Source organism: Thalassophryne amazonica, chromosome 20, assembly GCF_902500255.1.
Source record: "Thalassophryne amazonica chromosome 20, fThaAma1.1, whole genome shotgun sequence".
Lineage (NCBI taxonomy): Eukaryota > Metazoa > Chordata > Actinopteri > Batrachoidiformes > Batrachoididae > Thalassophryne > Thalassophryne amazonica.
This window is the reverse complement of record NC_047122.1, coordinates 15915715-15937104: the sequence shown is the minus strand read 5'-3', so window position 1 is coordinate 15937104 and position 21390 is coordinate 15915715. Positions and strand designations below refer to the sequence as shown.

General features: G+C 39.9%; 1 protein-coding gene across 1 annotated transcript; it reads right to left on the bottom strand.

The window, feature by feature from the left end:
* Positions 1–1539: 1539 nt before the first annotated feature.
* Positions 1540–18377, bottom strand: rpl11 (ribosomal protein L11). Its single transcript, XM_034160531.1, has 6 exons — positions 18268–18377; positions 16392–16542; positions 14274–14380; positions 10814–10945; positions 3652–3762; positions 1540–1616 (listed from the first exon to the last, which is right to left on the bottom strand). Exons 1-6 carry the CDS (start codon positions 18271–18273, stop codon positions 1587–1589), a joined length of 537 nt encoding a protein of 178 aa, XP_034016422.1. The 5' UTR covers positions 18274–18377; the 3' UTR covers positions 1540–1586.
* Between the last annotated feature and the right edge of the window lie 3013 nt (positions 18378–21390).

Here is a 21390-nt window from a genome sequence, read left to right as displayed (position 1 = left end):
AACATAATAGTTTTGAGTTTGTAGCGTCAACAGCAGATGCTACTATTATTGTGAACACCCCCTTTTCTACTTTTTTTTTTTACTAATAGCCCAATTTCATAGCCTACATATCATGAATGCTTGGTCTTGTTGGATTTGTGAGAATCTACTGGTACCTTGTTCCCCATGTAACATTAAGAAATATACTCAAAACCTGGATTAATCTTTTTAGTCACATAGCACTATTATTCTGAACACTACTAACTCACCATCCTCGCATTTTTTTTTTACCCAACAGAACTCAACCGTATAGTCCAAACTACATGCATTTGTGGGTACTTATGGACAAGAAATTAGTAAAATCTTAAGAGACTTTGTGCCATCTAGTAACAACTGCCACAAGTTCACTTTTTCCTGTTTCCTCATATTTGCATAGGGGTTGAGTCACCTCACCGCAGGTTCCAGCATATGTAAAACTGCCTATGGCAATAGCCCCCCCCACCCCACCAATGTGCACAATCAAAATAGTGCAAAAATATTTTTCTTCCTTTTTCTTTTATTCTTTAAGTAACATTTTTATTGACTGTCAAGTTATTGAGGTACTATGACTTTAACGTGCAAGTTTGTAATTTTTTTAAATGTCAATTTTTATAGGGCCTTTGAATGTCGAGCGTTAGCATTATGATTTTTAAATAGATACACAAACAATTAAAAAACGTCAAGGACAGCAAAACTAAACACACGAATTGAAGTTTTCGGTGCCCTTCGTCCAAATTTTTCAAATTTATAAATCCTGACGAAGTTCCAGCTGCAGGAACGAAGCTGCACGAAGGTTAAACGATGCCGACAAAAGTCCAAGTTTCTTGTTTCATCAGGGCTTTGTCACCCTTTGTTAAGTGCCGTGTGACTGGGCCTTTAGATGCTCAGAAGAGGCAGGGACCAGCCAGTTTGCAATATTGTCATCAGCCATCTTGGCTAAGAAATTGCTTTGGTGTTTTTGGGTGAAAATATTTCTCTCTGCTAATGCTTCAGACCTTCAGTTGCCTGTTATCACAGAGACAATGCAACTGTGCCCTTTTGGCTTCTTTTTTCACTCAGGGTCACTACAGCACATCAGATATGAATCTTTATGTTCACATGGTACAGGGTTTACACCAGATGCAACTACATATTACATGGAGAGTGGGCATGGGTGGTCTTGAACTGGTCTGGTATCAAGTGTCCACCACTCTGTCCCATCACCACTTGGAATTATTATTCTGAAGCACTGAGTCTTCAGTTTGTAGACTGAATACCCAGCAATCCCCCCTCCTCAAACCTCTGTGGTGTACAGAGTTTGCTTAAAGTCATTAAATACCTTCAACAAGATGACAGCCTGAGCTGCTCCCGACTCACCGTTTCGGCCAATGATGTCCACTCTAGTCCTCTACTCTTTCATCTCTATGGTCTTTCCCTCGTGGGAGATCCAATGTGTCATTTGGAAAATGTGCAATAATACAGAGCTTGGCATTTATACATTATTAATAAAGACTGTAGTAAAAACAGTACAGCAAAATTGTATTTTACAATTTATTGGTTTGTTACAAATTATGTCAAAAGTAGGTCCTTTACTTGCTGGGGAGGATGATGCCATCATACTGAAAAACACAAAGGGATGAATATTAATGTTGTATTTCATAGGTGTTAAACTGATTCCAGAAAGGGCAGGTTTTGATTTCATCAATGAACTCATCCTATCTGCTCAAAGTGAAATCACGTGGTGGAGTTGGTGGTTACAAAGAAAACCTGCACCCTCTTGGCCCTTTCTGGAATCAGTTTGACGTCTATGTTGTATTTGATGGCATTTCAACTACAGCAGGGGCCAAACAGCAGCAACATTAATGAGCAAATAAATTCCAATCACACAATAGAAACATGAGACCAGTGCAGACACAAAAACCTGCAGGTAAGCTGTCAGTTTGTCACATCAGAGATCTGGTACTTATCTTTCCTTTTTTCTCAAAGAGTGTTTATCACCTGGGGCCTTATATACAAAGACTTGCGTGGATTTCCTACTAAAACGTGGCGTACATCAAAACCTAGAAACTGGCGTAGGCACAACGTTATTCGGATATATTAAAGTGTGCAAATGCATGGATCCACGCACGTTCCATTTGTACATCCCACTGAATGTGGAATTGAGTGCATGTGCACCAAACTCCTCCCCGGCCACGCCCTATTTAAATATGGTACGCTGTTAAATGGATTAATTATAAAACTGGAAAAATGCTTGTGGGAGCGACAGTCTGTGTGTGAGGCCGACACACTGAGCTCAGAACAGCATGCACACAATGAAGTCAAAAACACTCCTGACAGTGTGACATTCACATTACACAGGTGTTTACTGACAAATATCGAACACAGGAAGCCAACCAGGGGCCTGTTAAGAAGCTCTCACCATTAAGAAAAAATAAAAAAGATAATAATAAAAAACATATTTGAATGTGCACATGCCCAAATGTGGCTGCACTGGTTTATGTTCGGATCAATTACATGAATAAACTATTTACACAGCAAGCAGCCAGCCTCTAGTCTGATGCGCGTTTGTGCATTTACATATAGGGATGGGACTAATCCGATCCCGGATTGGTATCGGGTTCCAATACTAACGTAATTCACGTATCGGAAAATACCAATCCAACCCGTGACATTTTCCGATACCGGAGGAGAGCCACTGTGAATCCTCTCAACTGCTGTTTCTCCCTGCTGTTTGCTGCGGAGCGGGAGGTCTTCTGAAGCCGAGCTGTTTGAGAGAGTTCTCTTCTGCAGTGTTCTAGCTGCGGTTAGTGGAAAATTTCTGCCCAGCTCTCGTGTTCAAATTGTCTGTTCTTCAAGTATGGATTTTCCAGAAAAATTAACTGAATTGTTGCTGAAAATGTGTTCTAAAAAGTGAGCCGCTTCACTGTCCCGAGGCTGTAACACGCTATGAAAAGCCAGCTCAGCACACAGCCGAGGAAGAGCCGAACAGAGATTCTGTCCGCTAAAAGGGGAAAAAAAAGTCTCAAAATCAAAAGTCTTAAAATCCTGCGCATGTGCATCGCTGATGATACACTTACAGTTGAAAGGCTTCATGTTTCCCCTGGCTCCTCGCTGTATTGCGCTCTGGGCATGCTGCAGTTCTGCGTGCAACTCCAGTAACAGCGGCCTTGGTAATCAAAAACGGCCTATGAGTCAATTATCATTTGCAAGTAAATCCTTGCGTTCACTGAATACACGCTCACCTTGGATTGCACCATTTGCAGAGTGATCTAACAGTGTTAACGCAGCCACTGTTAATGCTATTTTACATATTGCTTTGTGCGTACTTTTATATCCACCCATTTAACTGCAAACACGTGTGTTAATTGCTCATCTGTGTGTCTCTGATGTGTACATCAATGGTGACTTCTTTTCACACTATTAATGACTCGGAGCATCACCTTTACATGTGAGCAGAGGAATAATAGCTGTGGAAATGTGCGTACGCCGGCCAGGATTTTGCGTGACACTGCACACTTCCACGGTCATTTCACTTTTGATACATCTGAATGTTGGTGTGGAGATGGACGTACACCCCGCTTTTATGCATACGCACGCTTTGTACATGATGCCCAGGGCTCATGATTTGTGTAAATCCCGTGTAGTCATACTTGCCTTCTGCTGGAACCAACGCATGGCCTCCTCTTTACGAATGCGGTGCTTGAAACCGATGCGGCCTCTTTTTCGCTTTTTGTCAGCGATGCTGAAACCTGGTCTGCCTAAGACCTAATTAAGTAAAAAACAAGGCACTGAATCAGAAACTCTTAATTCAAGAAGTATCACAATCAAAGTCCAGCACTGGCTGTGTAGCTGGGACTTAAAGGTGAACAGCTATCCAAAAGTCTCCGAACACCGGACAACACCGACATGCAACAACGTGGAAATAAAACCAGTCTAGAGCTGCCAAACCAATGGAACAGAAAATGGAAAGGCAAAACCTTGAAATATGGTTTTCAAAGAAAAACTGTCTGTTACAACTTCGGGTGATGAGTTTTTGTCTGACACATTGAATTGTGCATTTAGGTGCATTCTTGACACACAATTCCTACTTTAGAAAGTGATTTTTTTTTTTTGTTTTTTATTAAAAAGTGCATTTTTGACTGCAAGAAAAGTTGTATACACTGATACTTACCAATTTTTTATGGTACCACCATAACACAATATACTATAAGACATCCAAATTAAATCAGGTTAAATAATTGTATATGCAACAATAAAAGCTTTCGATCAGTGCTCATTCTATACATCGAAATATGAGATCAAATAAAAGTTAACTATGATTTGAACCTATTCTCCCTTTTCTGCCAGTGATGCATACTTTCTCTGATTAAATAGTTACCAACTTCAGTTTGCATTACTGCAGATGATTCTGTTTCTTTGTGAATTTAAATAAAAAATAAATTAGCTAAATGGATACTACATGAAATTTATAAGATTATCTAACTTCAGTTCACTCTGACATCATATTCAATATCTATTCACGGGTTCCAGTTTTTCATTTATCTGAGCCTTTAAACCACTTGAAGTGTTTGATTTGATGGGGAAGGGGCTGGCCTCATTTTCCCTTGTTTCCCTTTGTCTTGTCCATCAGAGCTGTCACTCACTGGAGGATCTGGCAGAATTACCACCAGAGGGACCAGAAGTTGACTTGAATCACAGTCCCAGAATCAATAACTTCAAAGCAAACCACTGTTTTAAATCAAAAGACACTTTTCCAAACACTGTAATACAGACAACAAACTTCAATTCCTGAAAAAAAAAATCCTGAAATTATATAATAGCACATTTTTTCCAATCCAAAGGCTGTAATACAACCCAGAGGGAGTTCACTTATGTGTGAAACAGAGGCTGACATTTTTTTCTGGAATCCTACAGGTCATGGGATTCCTGTGGAACTCCCACGGGGAGGGAGTCAACTTTTTATCCTGTACCATCCCAATCATGTGATAAATAGTAAATGGGAGCAGGAACCAACTAATAGGACAAAAGAAAAGAAGAAGAAAAAAAGTAAAGAAAAGGACAGGTGCCGCCATTCTGTAGTTTTCTTTCAGTAAGCCTACAATGCAAGACAAAAGAACTACATGGCCCAGAAACCAACAGTGTTTCTGGCCGCTGCTTTTCACCGGAATTCAAAGAGCAATGGATGGAGCAAACAATGCAAAGTCAGAAATAATGACTTATCTATTATGCTCACACAGGGATGAAAGTGGTGAAAAACAAAACAAAAAAAAAACTGAAACCCAAAATTCTGAATTCTAGAAGCTCTGAAATAAAATCTGGGGCTATTCAAGATAATAAACCTGCAATAAGTGAAGCACCCATTTTGGTGAGAGGGGAAAAAAAAACAAAAAAAAAAACAACTTGCCTTATTCAAAATCATTCCTCCAGTAGTATTTTGCCCTTACTAGCACTAGAAAATACTACAAAGACTAGACTAGAAACCACACAAGAAATATATACAAACCAAATTATCAAGAAACATTTCAGTGTTCCCAACACGTTCTGGATCACAAATCACTCCACATCCTGTAGTATTAGATATAAATAACCCAATCTTTAACAGTTCACTGAAAGTATGGAGGGACATTATCAAAAAATACGACATTTATGAGAAATCTGAATTTTTTAAATGGTTTGCTTATGATTCAGATTTCATACCAGGGAAAGTAGATTCAGGAATTAAAACCTGGTGCAGTAAGGGCCTTACTACATATTATACTTTGTTCAAGAAAGGTGTGATAATGAGCTTCCAGGATCTAAAAGAAACGTTCGGACTAATAAATCAGGACCACTTCAGGTATTTACAAATTAGGGACTTTATTAATAAAAAAATGTATTCATAAACCAATTTTTGAGAAAGGGAACATTTTTGATATCCTGTCGAGTGCATATAACCATGCCCCAATCCAAAAAATTATCTCCAAATTATATATGGTGATTCAAAACTTAGAAGGTAATGACTCCACACATTTAAAAGTAAGTAAGTCCCTTCGGCTGCTCCCTTGACTCCCATGACTCCACACATTTAAAAGATAGGTGGGGAAAAAGAGGGCAATCTTTCTTTAACGTTGGACAGTTGGGACAGAATATGTCAGCAACAATGGTCCGTCACCAGTGCCCCTTCATGGAGAGAATTTTCTTGGAAAAATGCAATTCGTTATTTCCGTACACCAGCCCAACAGTTGAAATATTCAGACCAGATCGACTGCTGGAGGCAATGTGGTCAATCGTTAGCAGACCATTTTCATATATTCTGGAATTGTTCTTCTGTTACTCCATTCTGGGATGAAATGCATATTATTTTGGAAACAGTTTTTAAAAAGAAAATTCACAGAAAATTTGAAATACTATATTTTGGAGATTTGTTAGAATTAAAACTTACGAAAGCAGAAGTCTATTTGATGAAAGTGTTATTGGTAGCAGGGAAAAAAAATGCATAACCAGGCACTGGCTTCCGTAAGAAATACCAACTATTAATGAGTGGATTAACATTATACATCAGATTTTCACTATAGAACTTCTGACATTTAAGGTGAAACTCCAGACGGACGTTTTTGAAGAATTCTGGAAAAAATGGTTATCCTTTGTAATAGTAATTAGGCCTGACTTTGTCTGATTTGTACTAAACCCCACTGTGTTCGTGTTCTGTTCTATTTATATACAATCGAAAAACCAATAAAATGTGTGTGTGTGGGAATCACTCCACATCCTACACTGTTCCACTGTCTTACTGGATTTCAATTACCGTGTAGATATCTGTGGCAATAACTACATGAGTTTAATAAAATCACTAACTATTCTTCAAAAAAGGGCATTACGTGTCCTTCATAATGTCGCTCAAGACCAGATTCACTCACTCTTCTTAAAGTCAAAAATATTAAAATTAACAGACATAGTAAAATTCCAAACAGCACAGATGATGTACAAAGCAAAAAATACCCTTTTACCAAAAAAACATACAGGAACTGTTCAGAGATCAAAAGGAGGGATATCAATTAAGAGGGAAGAAGAACTTTAAAATTAATAAAATCCATACAAACAAGAAAAGATTCTGCATTTCATTTTGGGGGGGTGAGACTATGAAACAGTGTGGGTGAGAAGATAAAGCAACGTCCAAACATTCAACTGTTTAAAACAAAATATAAAGAATGTGCTGTCACAGGATACAGGGATGAAGTGGGCTGTGAGAGTCACTAGGTGTTCACAAGAAACTGTTATTTATTTCTATATTTATCTTTGTCTTTTTCTAAAATTGTATTATATTATATTAGTGCTGTTGCTGCTATTATTATCATGATTGTTAACAGTAGTACTTTTTAGGAAGCAGGAAAGGGGTGGTATTCATAACATAACATTTACTGTGATAAAAAAAAAAAAAAAAATTGTATAAAGAGTACATAAAAGCACACACCAACCTTAAAATCCATTATAATTAAAACCGTAATACGAATTGCACCATTACTACATAAAACACACATCCAAGTTAAAATAATAGTTAAGAAAAAAAATTGAAATATTGAAATATTAAGTTTAGACTTCTTCCCACTCCTTTTGAATGAACTTTATATTGTCTGTTTTACTTTATCGTTATGATTACGATGCATAAATAGAAATAAATGAATATTACAATTTGTAATGCATTTGACTTTAATGCTACCTTTAACATTGAAAACGTCATAGACATGCTAACGCGCTAGCATTGCTCCTATTTTAAAGCTATAAAATACATCTATCAACTGTTTCAGAAGCCCATAACAGGTCAGTTTAACATAAAAAGGTAAGCCTTACTCACATACTCTTTAAGGTTTGTTGTGATTTGGCACTTTATATATATATACATAATATACTTATACATGAATTGAAGTGTAATTGAATACTGAAGTGTATGTCTGTGTGTTGATATGTAGTGTGTTGTGAATTTGTGTTTATGTTATTATGACTGTTATAATTGTTGGACTTGTACTAGCAGGGGTGGGCGTTGATAAGCTTTGCTTCTGCTCACACCCTTTCGGACTCACAGGCTTTGTTTATATAACATTCATGTTATTTGTATGTTTCTGTTTTTTCGGATTTGTGTGTGTGTGCGCTGAATAAATCCATTCATTCATTCATTCATTCAAGGTTTAGCATGGAAAAAATGACAATCATGAGCGCACTCGTGGCTCAAAAACTCTGAGGACCCCTTACAGAAATAACTGCCCAAGCTGCCTGATGTAAAAAACACTAAGTTCAGGGATGAACGCTCCTGATCACTGATCTCAAAAAATGACCCAGGCAACTGGCAAAAAAGCGGAAATCTGCCAAAGCACAGATTTTTCACCCCTGCTCACAGAATTGGCAGGAAGTCGCAAATATTACTGAACTTCAGGAGAGTCGAGTGTGACAGTGTTAACACACTGTATGCTGCTTGCTAAATGTAAGGAGAGACGTGCCACCTTCAATCCAGAAAATGTAGATGCACTTTTTCCCTACATAGCAACATTTAAGGTAAGAACGTGTTAGATGTTAGTTGAATGTGATGATGCTGAGTTAGTAGTCCTAATCAGTTTCTAGGCAGTGTATTCTTGCAAAGAGACAAATAGGGCTGCAGCTATTGATTATTTTAGTAATTCAGTATTCTATCGATTATTCTGGTAATTAATAGAGTATTCGGATAAAAAGTACTTTTGCATTTTTAAACAACATCAATAGTCCAGGGCTCTCCCTAAGCAATGGCACAATGTCACTGCGCCAAAGTGTTGGCATTTTGCTGAAATGGCGATGGGATGTGGCTTTCTGTTTTGTTTTCTTCAGCTTGTAAAATTTAACCATTTTTAAGGTTTTTTTTTTTTTTTTTTTTTTTTTATAAAAGCTGATGGACTGGGTCCATGCGTGATTTTTTTTTATCCCTCTTTCTCTGTAATTCAGCAGATGCATTTCAGCTGGAGGTTGAACATGCAAGACTCGCAGTTAGGTTTTTTTTATTATTATTATTTTATTTAAGTTATTGTGTTTGTGAAGTGTTGTGCGTTGCCCAAAAAAGCAAAAATTAAAAAGTCAAACAGTGTGAGTCTGAGGGAAACACAGAAGAAAGAGTGGACTTCTGCTGTTTGTCAATGCAGAGCTGTGACTCGCCTGGTCTGACAGCCCCTCACACCGGGCAGAGAGAGACAGCAGCCGGCCACCGGGTCAATAGTCCCTCCCCACGTAGAGTAGACCGTGTTTCTTAAAAATAGACAAACACACTCCTTCGCTTTAAATGCACAGTAAGTCTATTTCAGATGATCAGCGTGGACTCTTTCTCTTAAAAGCCTTTATTTTACTCAATGTGTCACGTTGGAAAGTGGTAGCTATCATTGCTAATTTTATTAGCTGTTATGCTCCAGTCTTCTTCTGTTTGTTTTTTTTCTGCGGACGTTGCAGCACCACACACAGGCTTGGCATATGTACTACAACATTAAACGAAGCTTCAAGGCGCAGAATTTGCCTTGAACATTTTTTGTAATCGAATTATTCGATTACAATACAGCAGTTACAGCGGCCGAGATGAGTTTCCTCTGCAGGGTGGCTGGGCGCTCCCTTAGAGATAGGGTGAGGAGCTCGGTCACTCGAGAGGAGCTCGGAGTCGAGCCGCTGCTCCTCCACATCAAAAGGAGTCAGTTGAGGTGGCTCGGGCATCTTTTCAGGATGCCCCCTGGACGCCTTGCTGGAGAGGTGTTCCGGGCAAGTCCCATTGGGAGGAGGCCCCGGGGAAGACCCAGGACACGCTGGAGGGACTACATCTCTCGGCTGGCTTGGGAACGCCTTGGGGTTCCCCCGGAGGAGCTGGGGGAGGTATGTGTGGATCGGGAGGTCTGGGCACCTTTGCTTGAGCTGCTGCCCCCGCGACCCGACTCCGGATAAAGTGAAAGAAAATGGATGGATGGATGGAATTACTCGAGTTACTCGACTAATCGTTTCAGCCCTAGAGACAAATATTCAAGTGTGCTGAAGAGTGAGAAAGTAGACTGATATGGCCGTTGTATTTTTAAAATTAGTATTTGCATCATATGTACTTTTTTTTTTCTTCCAAAACTCAGGTACAGTATGTGAATTGTGAAGGTAAGATGCCTTCTTGATTCACTTCTGTTCATTGAGGACAGATCTCACTTGGCAGTTTTTGTTGTTGTTGTTTTATCAATTTAAAACATAAAAGTAATGCCGCAGTTTTAAGGGAAACAACTGCTCAGAAAATTAGGAAAATGCAACGTTGTATGTTTGGGTTTAGACCAGTGTTTTCATTTTATTATTATTTCATTTTTTGCTGTAACTGACCTCCAAAAGAGCTAGAAACGGACTTAGCAGCTGGTCCTCTGTTGAAAAACTATTAAGACCAGCCATACAAAAACACTTAACTTTAACATAAGTGATCACGCATGCCTACAACTTTTCATATGGGCTCTCAATATCATAATATACCAACCCAATCATAAATTATCAGTGGGTTTTCTTATCCTTTGAAGCATTTTGGGAGGGAACAAAACTATAAAAACCCTGCAGGTAGATGACAGACCAAGGAATTATACAGTAACTTTTACAAATGTGACTGCTTCAGTGACAACAGTCCAGTGTGTGGAAATTTCAGTGTATTGTGGATTACACTTTAAAAGATTTAAGGCAGATATTGAGTTTAAGTACTCAAGTTACGAGTAATCAGGTGAGCTACAAAATGACATCAGTAGCTAGCCTCCACGGATCAACTCACTATTTCTCACGGTAACGTCAATATTCAATTTTTAGTGTAATTATGAACACTAACCACATAGAAGTCCAGTCCGTAAATGCCGATGCTAGGGTCGTACTTGATGCCCAGATCAATGTGTTCCTGGATGCCAAAGCCAAAGTTACCGGTATCAGAGAAGTTGTTTTTCCGCAACTCATACTCTCGCACCTGCAAGCAGCAGCAAAGTGGGCAGTTTTACAGCAAGCAAATAATCATGTGATGTTAAAACACAGGAAATCAACAAAAAAAACATTGCAAGAAAATTTTTCCACAGCTGACTATTCATTGCTGCTCATCTCTCCAAACAAGTCAACAGCACAGAAAATCACTTTTATTCAGTACATGAAGACATGCTGCAATTTAACAGAACTGGGTATCGATTCAAATTTCAACAATCAATTTGATTATGATTCTTAAGATTCAGAATCGATTAAATTAAATTCGATCCGATATTGATTTGGGCTAGTGTTTCTAAAACAGTTTTTGAACCGTTACCCGATTGTCCAGTTATGCAACATATTAATACTAGTATTATATTGCCATTTGACAGCAAATTAATGAAGTACTGGTAGTTAATAATGATGGCTATAAGACTGATGGCATGGACCAACCCCCCTCCCAGAACGATAAGAGTATTTTTATTTTAGAAACACGCTGAAGGGCAAAATTACTGAACAGATCCAGGGCAGCCAAAAGAGGGCACCAGAGGTACCTAGTTCATTGCCCCTGACACAGGTACATTTCGACACTCGTGCATGGTTTGGCCTGATGCCTTGTTTCTTTTGGCTTTCAAGTAATGGGCCAATCCGTCAACGCATGGGAATCCATCGGGTCCGTCGGAAAACGCATCCGACGCATGACGTCAGATGTGTCGCTTTGGAAGCAGCAAAAAAATAAATAAATTTAAAAAGAGGTGGGGGGCGGAGATTGCCACGTCACACTCGCCACACACGCCAGCTTGAATTTGCGTCGCCTAAACCACAAAAAAAAACCTTTAAAAAACAGTAGTAGAACGATTCTCCCATCACCCTGCTGGGAGAAGCTTTTTTTTTTTTCACTCCCTCGAAGTGACCGCCGACCGAGGGAGGACCGACGACTTGGTGGGATATCGATCGAACCGCGACAGCGGGCCGACCCGCACGGAGAAGCCGGCCTTCAGGCATCATCACTGGGCAGACCGAGGCAGGCAGCCGGGGTGATGGAGCAAACCCACTCAGTCCGAAATCTCCCACTTTTTGGATATATGCGAAGTCCCAGTTTGTCCAACAGAGTTTAGTTCTGCAGCTTTATCGAGGTGAGAATAATGTAAAAATAAAACGTGACGTTTACTGAACTGCTTTGAAGGTTTAATGATCGGCTAACGTTAGCGTAGCCTTTTAGCACAGTTGATCTGAGTGAACACTTTAATTTCTAAATTTTTTCAGGCATTTTTTTCCATTGTTTTTTTCCCCCCCTTTTTTTTTAATATATAAACTGTTTAGTGTTTCTTTATATTTAAATAAATATTTTTATTTGTCCCAATCAGGAACATTTGCTGTGCAGACAACCAAACTTCCAATGATGAGCTGAACACCACGAAGTCCAGTCGAAAGAAAACATCTCTGCTTTTCAGCAACACCACCAGAGTTCAAAGCTACAGAAGAGACGACCATCTGGTCCCGAGATTCCAGCAGAACATCACCTGCTTCTAAATAAAAGGCTCTTCGAACAGCAACTATTTTATTATTTTTTAAAAAGCTGTTTCATTTTATATTTTAACAATAAATGAACAGATCATTACAAATGTCCACGAAATCAAAGTCAAAAGACATTTGCACAGGTAGAAGCTCTCCACTTATTGTGCTCAAATTCATATTTTAGAAATGACTGTCCTGATAGCAACATTAAAGGCAATTACATATTTTGGCGAAATTACAAGTTGAAATGACCATAAATAAAATCATGAGGTTTATGTCACAGAAATCCTACTTTACAATCACACTGCAGTCATTGTTAAATTATTTCCTGTTGCATTTATAATAAACATTAGTATTTATTTACAGTGTCTGTTTTTCTGGTTAAAATGACAATCTACCAGACTTAAAAAAAAATGTACAAATTTCCATGTTATTTTGTCTAAAAATAAATGTCCGAGGTTCCTTATGTTAAACAAGAAATTAAATAATCTGAAATAACAGGTGGTTTTAATTTACAGATGAAAGGTTTCTAAAGAACCATTTATTGATTTATTTAGCTATTTTAATTACAAGTGTTAGAAACTTTTTTTAACAGTAATCAGAAATAATGAGGTAACAACAGCAAAAAACATTTCGAAGGATTTTTCTTCAGAAAACTGCTCCATAAATGAGGAGTCCTGTGACACGTATGTTTTGCACAGATCAGTGGTTTCTGCACCATCCATTTTGTAGAGATCAGTGGTTTCTGCCACCCGTCTTCCGTGTTTTGGCCCGACGCGTCGTTCCTATTGGACAACGCAAAGTTACGTCACAGCTCAGCAAGTCGGAAGTTGGATTGGATTGAACTTTGACTCCGTCAGCCTGCTGACAAGCGGCAATGCGCGCTCCCGTCAGATGCATCGGTTTAGCTCGGCTTTTGACGCGACGCATCTGACGCATCTAAAACGCAACACGTCTCATTGAAAATAATGCTTTTTAGACCGATTTTTGGCGCATCTGACGGATTCAGTGTGAAAGGCCCATAAGGCTGTAACAAAGATAAAAAAAAAATAAAAAAAACAAGTAAGACTGTAACAAAGACTAAAAAACAAAATAAAACAATGGCTTTACTTCACAAAACTTGGCCCTCAAAATGCAGGCAACAGTGTTTCAGAGTTATAAATTAAAAAATTTTCCAGAGGGCAAATGGTCCCAGTCTCCCCTACAAATACTCAAAGAGAACTTCTCCCACAGCCGCATAGTGAGCGCTGTGCGAAAAGACTGACTAAAATGTCAGTCAACACCAGTTAACCTTCGTGCACTTTCCCACCGAAAAGGCACATTTTAAGGAACGAAAGAGAAAAACTGAATTAAACGGCGGCTGATTCTTTTCTTGCCCGCAACAGAAAAGAGTCCCAGTCGTCATGATTGACATATATAAATGGCTTTGACAGAGGTTGATGAATAAATTGTGGACCTGCTTCCAAATCAGAACCAGCTGGTCCACAATCAATGTAGAGAAATGATCATTTTCACACCCTCAGAAACAACTTAAAGGCCCAACGCTGGCAAGAAGTATGTGTGTGTGTATATATGTATATATATATATCTCTCTCAATCAATCAATCTTTGGATGTATGAATCGATCTGTAGGAAATAAAATAAGAATCTATTTAAAATCGGCGAACCAATCTTTTCAACCCAGCACTACAATTTAATACCAATTTCAAAACTAAACTTTATGAAGTTGTCTTTTTTTTTGCCGTTTCTCTTTAAAAGCATGACCACTCAAAACTTCACCCTAAGTAGGATAACACATACACTGATGTAAACTTTCTGACCTTTAGTCCCTTCTCCAGGATCTCCTCTGCTTTGGCACCACGGACTGTGCAGTGGACAGCGATCTTTTCATTTCTGCGGATACCGAAGGATCGCACAGTGTAGCGGGCTGTAGGTGTAAGGGAGAAAGCCTTGATGTAAAAACAACAGACTGTATACACAGTCTAATAATAAGATCTCATCATGGTGGCTCATAATGCAGTAAGATAAACAGTCCAAATGACAGGATTCAGATTCTTCATTGTCACTGTAACAAGTACAGCGAAGGGAACGGTGCAGCCTTTCAGTGCAAATATAAACCTGAGTAAACCACACGCAGACTTAAAACATTTGGGGAAGAAAAGAAACATAAAATTTAACAAAATGAAAAAGGGGTGTTCAAAGTGGAAATAAAATAAAGAAAAAAAAAACGTATTTTCCGGACTATAAGTCGCACCGGAGTATAAGTCGCACCAGCCACTTTATCCATTATAAAGAAAAATAAACCATAAATAAGTCGCACCGGAGTATAAGTCGCACCAGCCACTTTATCATTATAAAGAAAAATAAACCATAAATAAGTTGCACTGGACTATAAGTCCCATGGACATACAGGTATGTTAACTTAACATGAAAAGTTCAGATGATAATACTGTGACGGCTACCGTTTTCAGATGCATATTTCACCAGTCGTAACTTACAATCTGCAGAGTATGATTTTCTTTTTGGTGGCATTTTTTCGGGCCTTCTCCGTTGTCTTGTTAAGTTATCAGTAACGTTGAAATTTTGTTTTTCTATGGTAGTCAGAAGTCGCAGGAACAGTCACACAAGCCTCGAGTGCCCTCTCGTGAGCTGCATTTTACCTACGGATATGTTTGTATTTTGCGGACCACATTGCGAGCCGAACCATGCAGCACCTACCTGCGCAGCTCATGACCACCCAGCGTTGTCGATCCAGCTCCTTCCAAGTGCAGACGCTAATCCTCCGCCGTCGCTCAGTGCTCCCATGCAGCTCTCAGCGTCAACTCTGCTCACACTGATATCCAAGGGTTGAAGCTATTTTGTTAGCTGTCCCGGAATAAACACCATGTTCGTCTGCTTCAAACGCTATTCACAATCTTCGACGCCAGCTCCTTCCAAGTGCACACACTAATCCTCCACCGTCGCTCACCCGGTGCTCCCACGCAGCTCTCAGCGTCAACTTAAACACTCTGTTCACACTGATATCCAAGGGTTGAAGCTGTTTTGTTCGCCATGCCGGAATAACAGCAAGCACCGTATTCGTCAGCTTCACACGCCGTGGGTGAGGTGAGGAATACGCGTCCAACGTTCTGTTCTCTGATTGGTTATCGTGACCAGCGTGACTTATAGGACGGCCGCCATACTACAGTGTCCATGATGCATTGCATTTCCTTTTCTGGTGGCCATTTTAAAACATAGATCGACTCTGTCACGTAAAATTGTTTTGTTACAGTAAATTAACTGAGATCCTACCGGTATATTTTTCATTTATAAGTCGCACCGGAGTATAGGTCGCACCCCAGGCCAAAACATGTAAAAAAGTGCGACTTATAGTCCGGAAAATACGGTATGTAGTAACAAAAGAGGCTGTATATAAAAAAAGATAAACGTTTGTACATAACTGTGGCTAATTCAGTGGCAGTGAATACTGAACATTAACAAATACTGCACTCATTCAAGTGTGGCACGTGACCTGGCTATTTGGTTCCAGTGGCATTCAAAGGTCTAACAACAGTTGGATAAAACTTGTTTTTAATCTATTTGTACTTGCTTTAATGGCCCTGTACCATCTGCCTGATGGCAGAAGCTCAAAGAGAGAGTGGCCTGGATGAGATGAGTCCTTTAGAATGGTGCTGACTCTCCTGAGACAGTAAGAGCCATGAAGGTACTCATCCCTTTAGGCCACATTTTCTTCACTCCCCTCATTTGTAGTAAGACTGTCATGTTGAGGATTGTGAGTTGTACGTGTGTATAAATTGATTTTATACATTTTTTCTGGTGTTGGAACAATGACTTTAAACCCTATTTGAACAATCCCAGCCTGCTGCATAACATTTGTAGCCACCTTTTTCAGGTATGTGTTGACCAATGTGAAAGCTGGGTTAGCTACAAAAACCCACCCTTTGAGAACACCGGTGTCTGCCCTGTGAGCTGCTCCAGCACCTTAGCGGCCCGTGTCAGTCTGTCTCCACTTTCCCCAACACAAATATTCAGGCAGAGTTTACGGATCCGGAGCTCTCTCATGGGATTCTCTTTCTTCTCACCCTGGTCCTGAAAGCCACAAAGTCACAGTTAGTCATTTTAAACATAAAAAACAGCTGTGACATGACAGCATTTGAAACTAGAGTGAACACATGCCAATAAGCTGCCAAGATCATTTTTGATCATTTTGCACAAGTCCTAGTTCTGCAGCTTGTGCAGTGTTCCAGACTCCAGGAATATCCTCTCTCTTAGCAAGAATGACCATCTTCAGGGGCAAAAGCAAAAATGTGCAGTACCACAGCACATTTTCCATTTGTCCCCAAACGAATCAGATCAGCTCAGTCAGGTGCTGATGAGCTGAACGTGTCAGAATGAGCTGATCAGTTCTGATTCGTTCAGAGACAAATGAAAAATGTGCAGTACCTTGGGTCCTCAGGGCCAGGACTGGTAACCACTGTTAAAATGTCAATAATAACCCATTTAAAAGTGTTTTGATGATCAGCTAACATGTAAACATTCAGGTGTAAAACCACCCAAAATGCACAGAAAGCAGACTGCAATATGTTTGGAAAAAACACCCTGGAGGTGGTCAGTGATGCACGGACACCACTTTGAACGGCAGCGTAAAAGCATTTACACAATCCACAAACAAAAACTACATGGGCTGTACAAAGTGGTCACAGACATTTTTTCAACTGCAGCACACATATATGCATTTCAGACCAAATAGAAAAAAAAGAAGATGCTTAACATGACTGGGATTCAAACCCGGGGCCTTTGGCTAAGAAGTCTGATGCCCTATTACATAGACAAGGGTGTCTCAAACTTGGCAATGGGTTATATAGCTTCAAATCATCATACATGCCACGTCCAAATGAATATGACATAAATCCCTCACCATAACCCCAGGCATGAGAATGAGACACCCTGAAAAATCCTGGAAGTCAGCCAGGGGTCCGGAGTCCGCTGTAGGAGCTTCTGGGTTTTAAGCAAAATTAGACCCATGTTATGCCTTATTGTGGCAACCAAATAGACCCTGGGTGGGGTGGGGGTTAGCAATACCTCGTCCAGCTCGTCCTGAAAATTCTCATGCCTGGAACCCAACCATTAGCCATTTAGTCAACAAATCACGAAATACAACGCCACAGAAAGTGGAAGGACTACAGAATTCTGGCTGGTGTGTGTTGTCTAATAAAAGCCTGTTAGCCCCTAACTTTGCACCAGTAAACATGCAAACGGAACAAACTCACTGAATTGTCTGCTATTAACACCAGTTTAAAAATGCATGACCATTTCACCAAAACACAGTGAAAAGACTGTCTGTTGAAACGAGTTTGAAATGCAGTTGTGGTAAAACTTCATGAGACCTTGTGCCGGGACATGTCCGGACATACCGCCCTGCTTCAGCCGCTACCTTTATGACAAAAATCACCGAGCGGACCCGGTGGATTACAAACTTATAACAGCAAAAGTGGCACAGTCAATGCAGACAGACATGCTGTCTTTATGAAGTGTGTATTGTCACACGCAACACGTCTCTGTCACCTGTTCTAAAACAGAATCGGTAACTGTTACCGGTGCGGTGTTTTTAGCTAGCTAGTTTATTAGCACAGCTCGGGTTCCGATTATTATTTTCCTGTCGCATTTACTGGAAAAATTACAACTCTAGTTAAACAGAACGAGAATAAATGCAAATCCCTGTAGCCCAAACAGCAGCCACAGTAACACCACAGCTCCGATGACGGCGGATTCCAGAGGTGGCTTCATAACGACATTCTGTCAAACACGACTCACCGCCATCTTTGATGACTGGAAGAGGACGAGGCGCTTCCGGTAAGATGTATTTATACGCCTGTGTTCGCTGGAAACTGGCTCGGAGGAAACGCCATAAAGTAACGCGAGCGTTCCTAATTTATTTCGATTAATTTCGTGTATTTTATTTTCCACGATAAGGCCAGTTTGTGACTTGTTTCTTAGAGAATAGCACTCTCAAAGTGTCCTGCTTGTTCTGTTGGTTAAAAAAATGCACCGCTGAGTGAGTGGGTTTGTCACAGTCAGTGTGTGTAAGCAATAACTCAAAAATAATTGACACTATCATTTTGTAACTCCCTGAGTTAAAATAGCACACAGATAGGATGAAGTGGTTTAAATGGTGGTTAGCTTTGATGATCAATCAAAAAAGTAAGGTAGATTAGCTTTTGTGATACCTGTAATACGGACATGTCTGCCACCTGCTGGAGGATACTGGCTACATTATAGAAAATAAATTACAAAAATAAGTGTAGCTGAATTTATATGTAGTTTGTCTGCCACCTGCTGAACACTGGGCATGGACATGTCAGATGGTCATTGGCGTACTCCACCTGCAGCACCTGCCTTTACGTCAGCGGATACATTAAACTAGCAACCGTGGTGGACAGAAACCTAATACTCAGTACATGGACCAGCACAAGACAAAATATAAACCAGAATTGGAAAGGAAAACTACTAAAGAAATGTATGTCTGAGGATGATACCTGCTTTTCTTCTGTTCTGCAAATTTGTGTTTGCAAATTTCAAGTCACATTGACCACGAGTGAACCATCGTTGGCAGAGAGCTGATCCATCCCATTTCTTGAAAGTAGCTATCTGCTGTCCAAGTGAAACATCCATCCTCTTGGCCCTCTTTAGCCACTGGAATACTCCAAAGTAGAGGTGGGCGGATCGATCCTAATATCGATAATATCGATACCAACGCAGGTGTTGATATTGAACAATCCTTGTGTAAAAAGATCGATACTCAAGCTTTTTTTCTCTCCTGCACGCACTGACTGCTGCGCAAGCAGATTCATCAAAGTCTACTCTCTGTCTGTAAGACCAGCACTGCGCTGTGTCACACAACACAGAGCAGCACACCCTTGTATTGTGGTTTGTCAGTCCTCCAGCTCAGGTGATTTTAAGTTGTGTTGAGTGATTTTTTTTTTTTAAAACAAAAATGTTGATTGTGATAAAGTATTTTGTTGTCACGTACAATGTTTGGTGAAATTCTATCCTAGGTCTTTTGGATCCTTTGGATCTATGAAGCTTAAATATGAAAAAGTATTGATATCGGTAATACTGGGCCTGTATTTACTTGGTATCGGATCAATACCAAAATTCCCAGTATCGCCCACCTCTTCTCCAAAGTAACAGTTTGTTTGACAAAATCAACTCAACTTTTTTTCTTTTTTTTTTCCATTGGACAAACTTGGTCCTGGAACAGTTTTTGATATCATCTCCATTCAAGTTTAAAGCAAGCTGAGGTGACAAAAAGATTATGTGACTGCAGATGACTGATTGGTCAGAATCATCACTCACACACTATCATCATGCAAGATGGAACAGCGTGAGCAACAACAAACCCAACATAACAATGCTAAAGGTAATTGCAGCGTAGCCTATTATACAGTATGTCACTTTACTGATCCTAACCTGTAAAACCATGATGCGTTCAAATAAAGTCAGGACATTGCTAGATGTAGCTATGTACAACAAGGTCTACAAAGAAGTCCCTGAAAATCATGTATTCATCATGGTTATCCCTTGATGGAAAGGAAGATCGATTCCCAGACAGGATGGTGGATGTGGAGATGACTGAACAGGCTCAGTCTTGACACATATTGTTTGTTGTAGATGCTGCACGTAGTTGCTGCGGGAAGCTTCTGCCGCTCAGGATCTTTCCCTCCTTCCTCTTTCTCCTCTAAATATTTTTTCAAAGACTTCCACTCCAGTGCAGATCATTGCTCACCAGCTGGCTTGTTCCCTCGTGTGTTCTTCTCAGGTTTTCTAATCAATGTAGCAGTTCCCGGGGTTGTGTTTCAGGTTCTTGGAGTGTTTCTTCTGCCATCCTCTTCTGCCTTCACTCAGCTGAGCGTAGAGGATCTGCTTGGGAAGTTGACTCTCATCCACCTGAACAGTTTTCCTTCTGGCATGATATTGGAGCAAAAGTGACAGTTCTCTGACAAAAATGCACTCTGTGGAATTTATCCTACATAACTTCACCAAGATTGAACAAATAATTATCAATTTATGTCTCCTGCAAGCTAAAATATCAAATGCTATATTTTGGAAAATGACAAACAGGCCTAATTTGGTACACTAGGTGAAACAATGTTCATAGTTTTGAAAGATTGCAAAGACTGCATGTGTATTAGGAAAGGGAAGCTGGCAATGTTTGAAGAGATACACGTATGGGTACCAATTTAGAGACTTTGTGAAAAATGTGAACTTGGCAATTATTAATGAAGAATTATAAAATGATCTGTAAACCTTTTTTTTCTCTCTGCATATGGTGAAATTGAGAATTTGCAGTTTGTTTAAAACAAATGTGTAGTGCTATGTCTGGGGAGGGAGGTTTTGTATTGCATTGTTTTTGTTTTTCTAATTGTTTTTGTACAGTGCTGAGAAATAATTCTGATGTTTAGTTGTATGTTTTGTCAACTTAAACATCGTTGTCAGTTCAGCTCCTCCTGTTATTGTTTGCTATTGCCACAGCGGATAGTCAGATCCGCATAGCTTTTTGGCACAAGTTTTACGCCAGATGCCCTTCCTGACATAACTCCAGTTTTACCTGGAGAAACACACAGCCGCAAAGAGGTTTCCCATCAAAATACCAAAAATACTACCAGGCATTAAGTAAAAGACGACGAGTAGAGTGGCGTCGAGGTGGCCATGGAAACGGACCAGATCTGATGCCAGGAGGTGAGACATGTATATCCCATTGGCCTTTTCCAGTTGTTGGGGTCTCCAGTGCTGAGGGACCTACTTACTAGAACATGTCCAGAGAAATGCGCCACCTGGCCACAGTCATAGATGAAGTTCTTTCACAGTTCAGAGATGGGAGTAAGTCATTGTCAAGTCATCAATCTCCAAGTCCCAAGTCAAGTCTCAAGTCAGCTG

Bases quoted from the DNA above. Each gene is read 5' to 3' on its own strand.
- rpl11 (XM_034160531.1), bottom strand. The intron at 14,381-16,391 runs GTGGGTTTTTGT...TTACACCTACAG, and splicing joins GACACCGGTGTTCTCAAAGG to CCCGCTACACTGTGCGATCC. The intron at 10,946-14,273 runs GTCAGAAAGTTT...TGCTGCTTGCAG, and splicing joins TCCTGGAGAAGGGACTAAAG to GTGCGAGAGTATGAGTTGCG.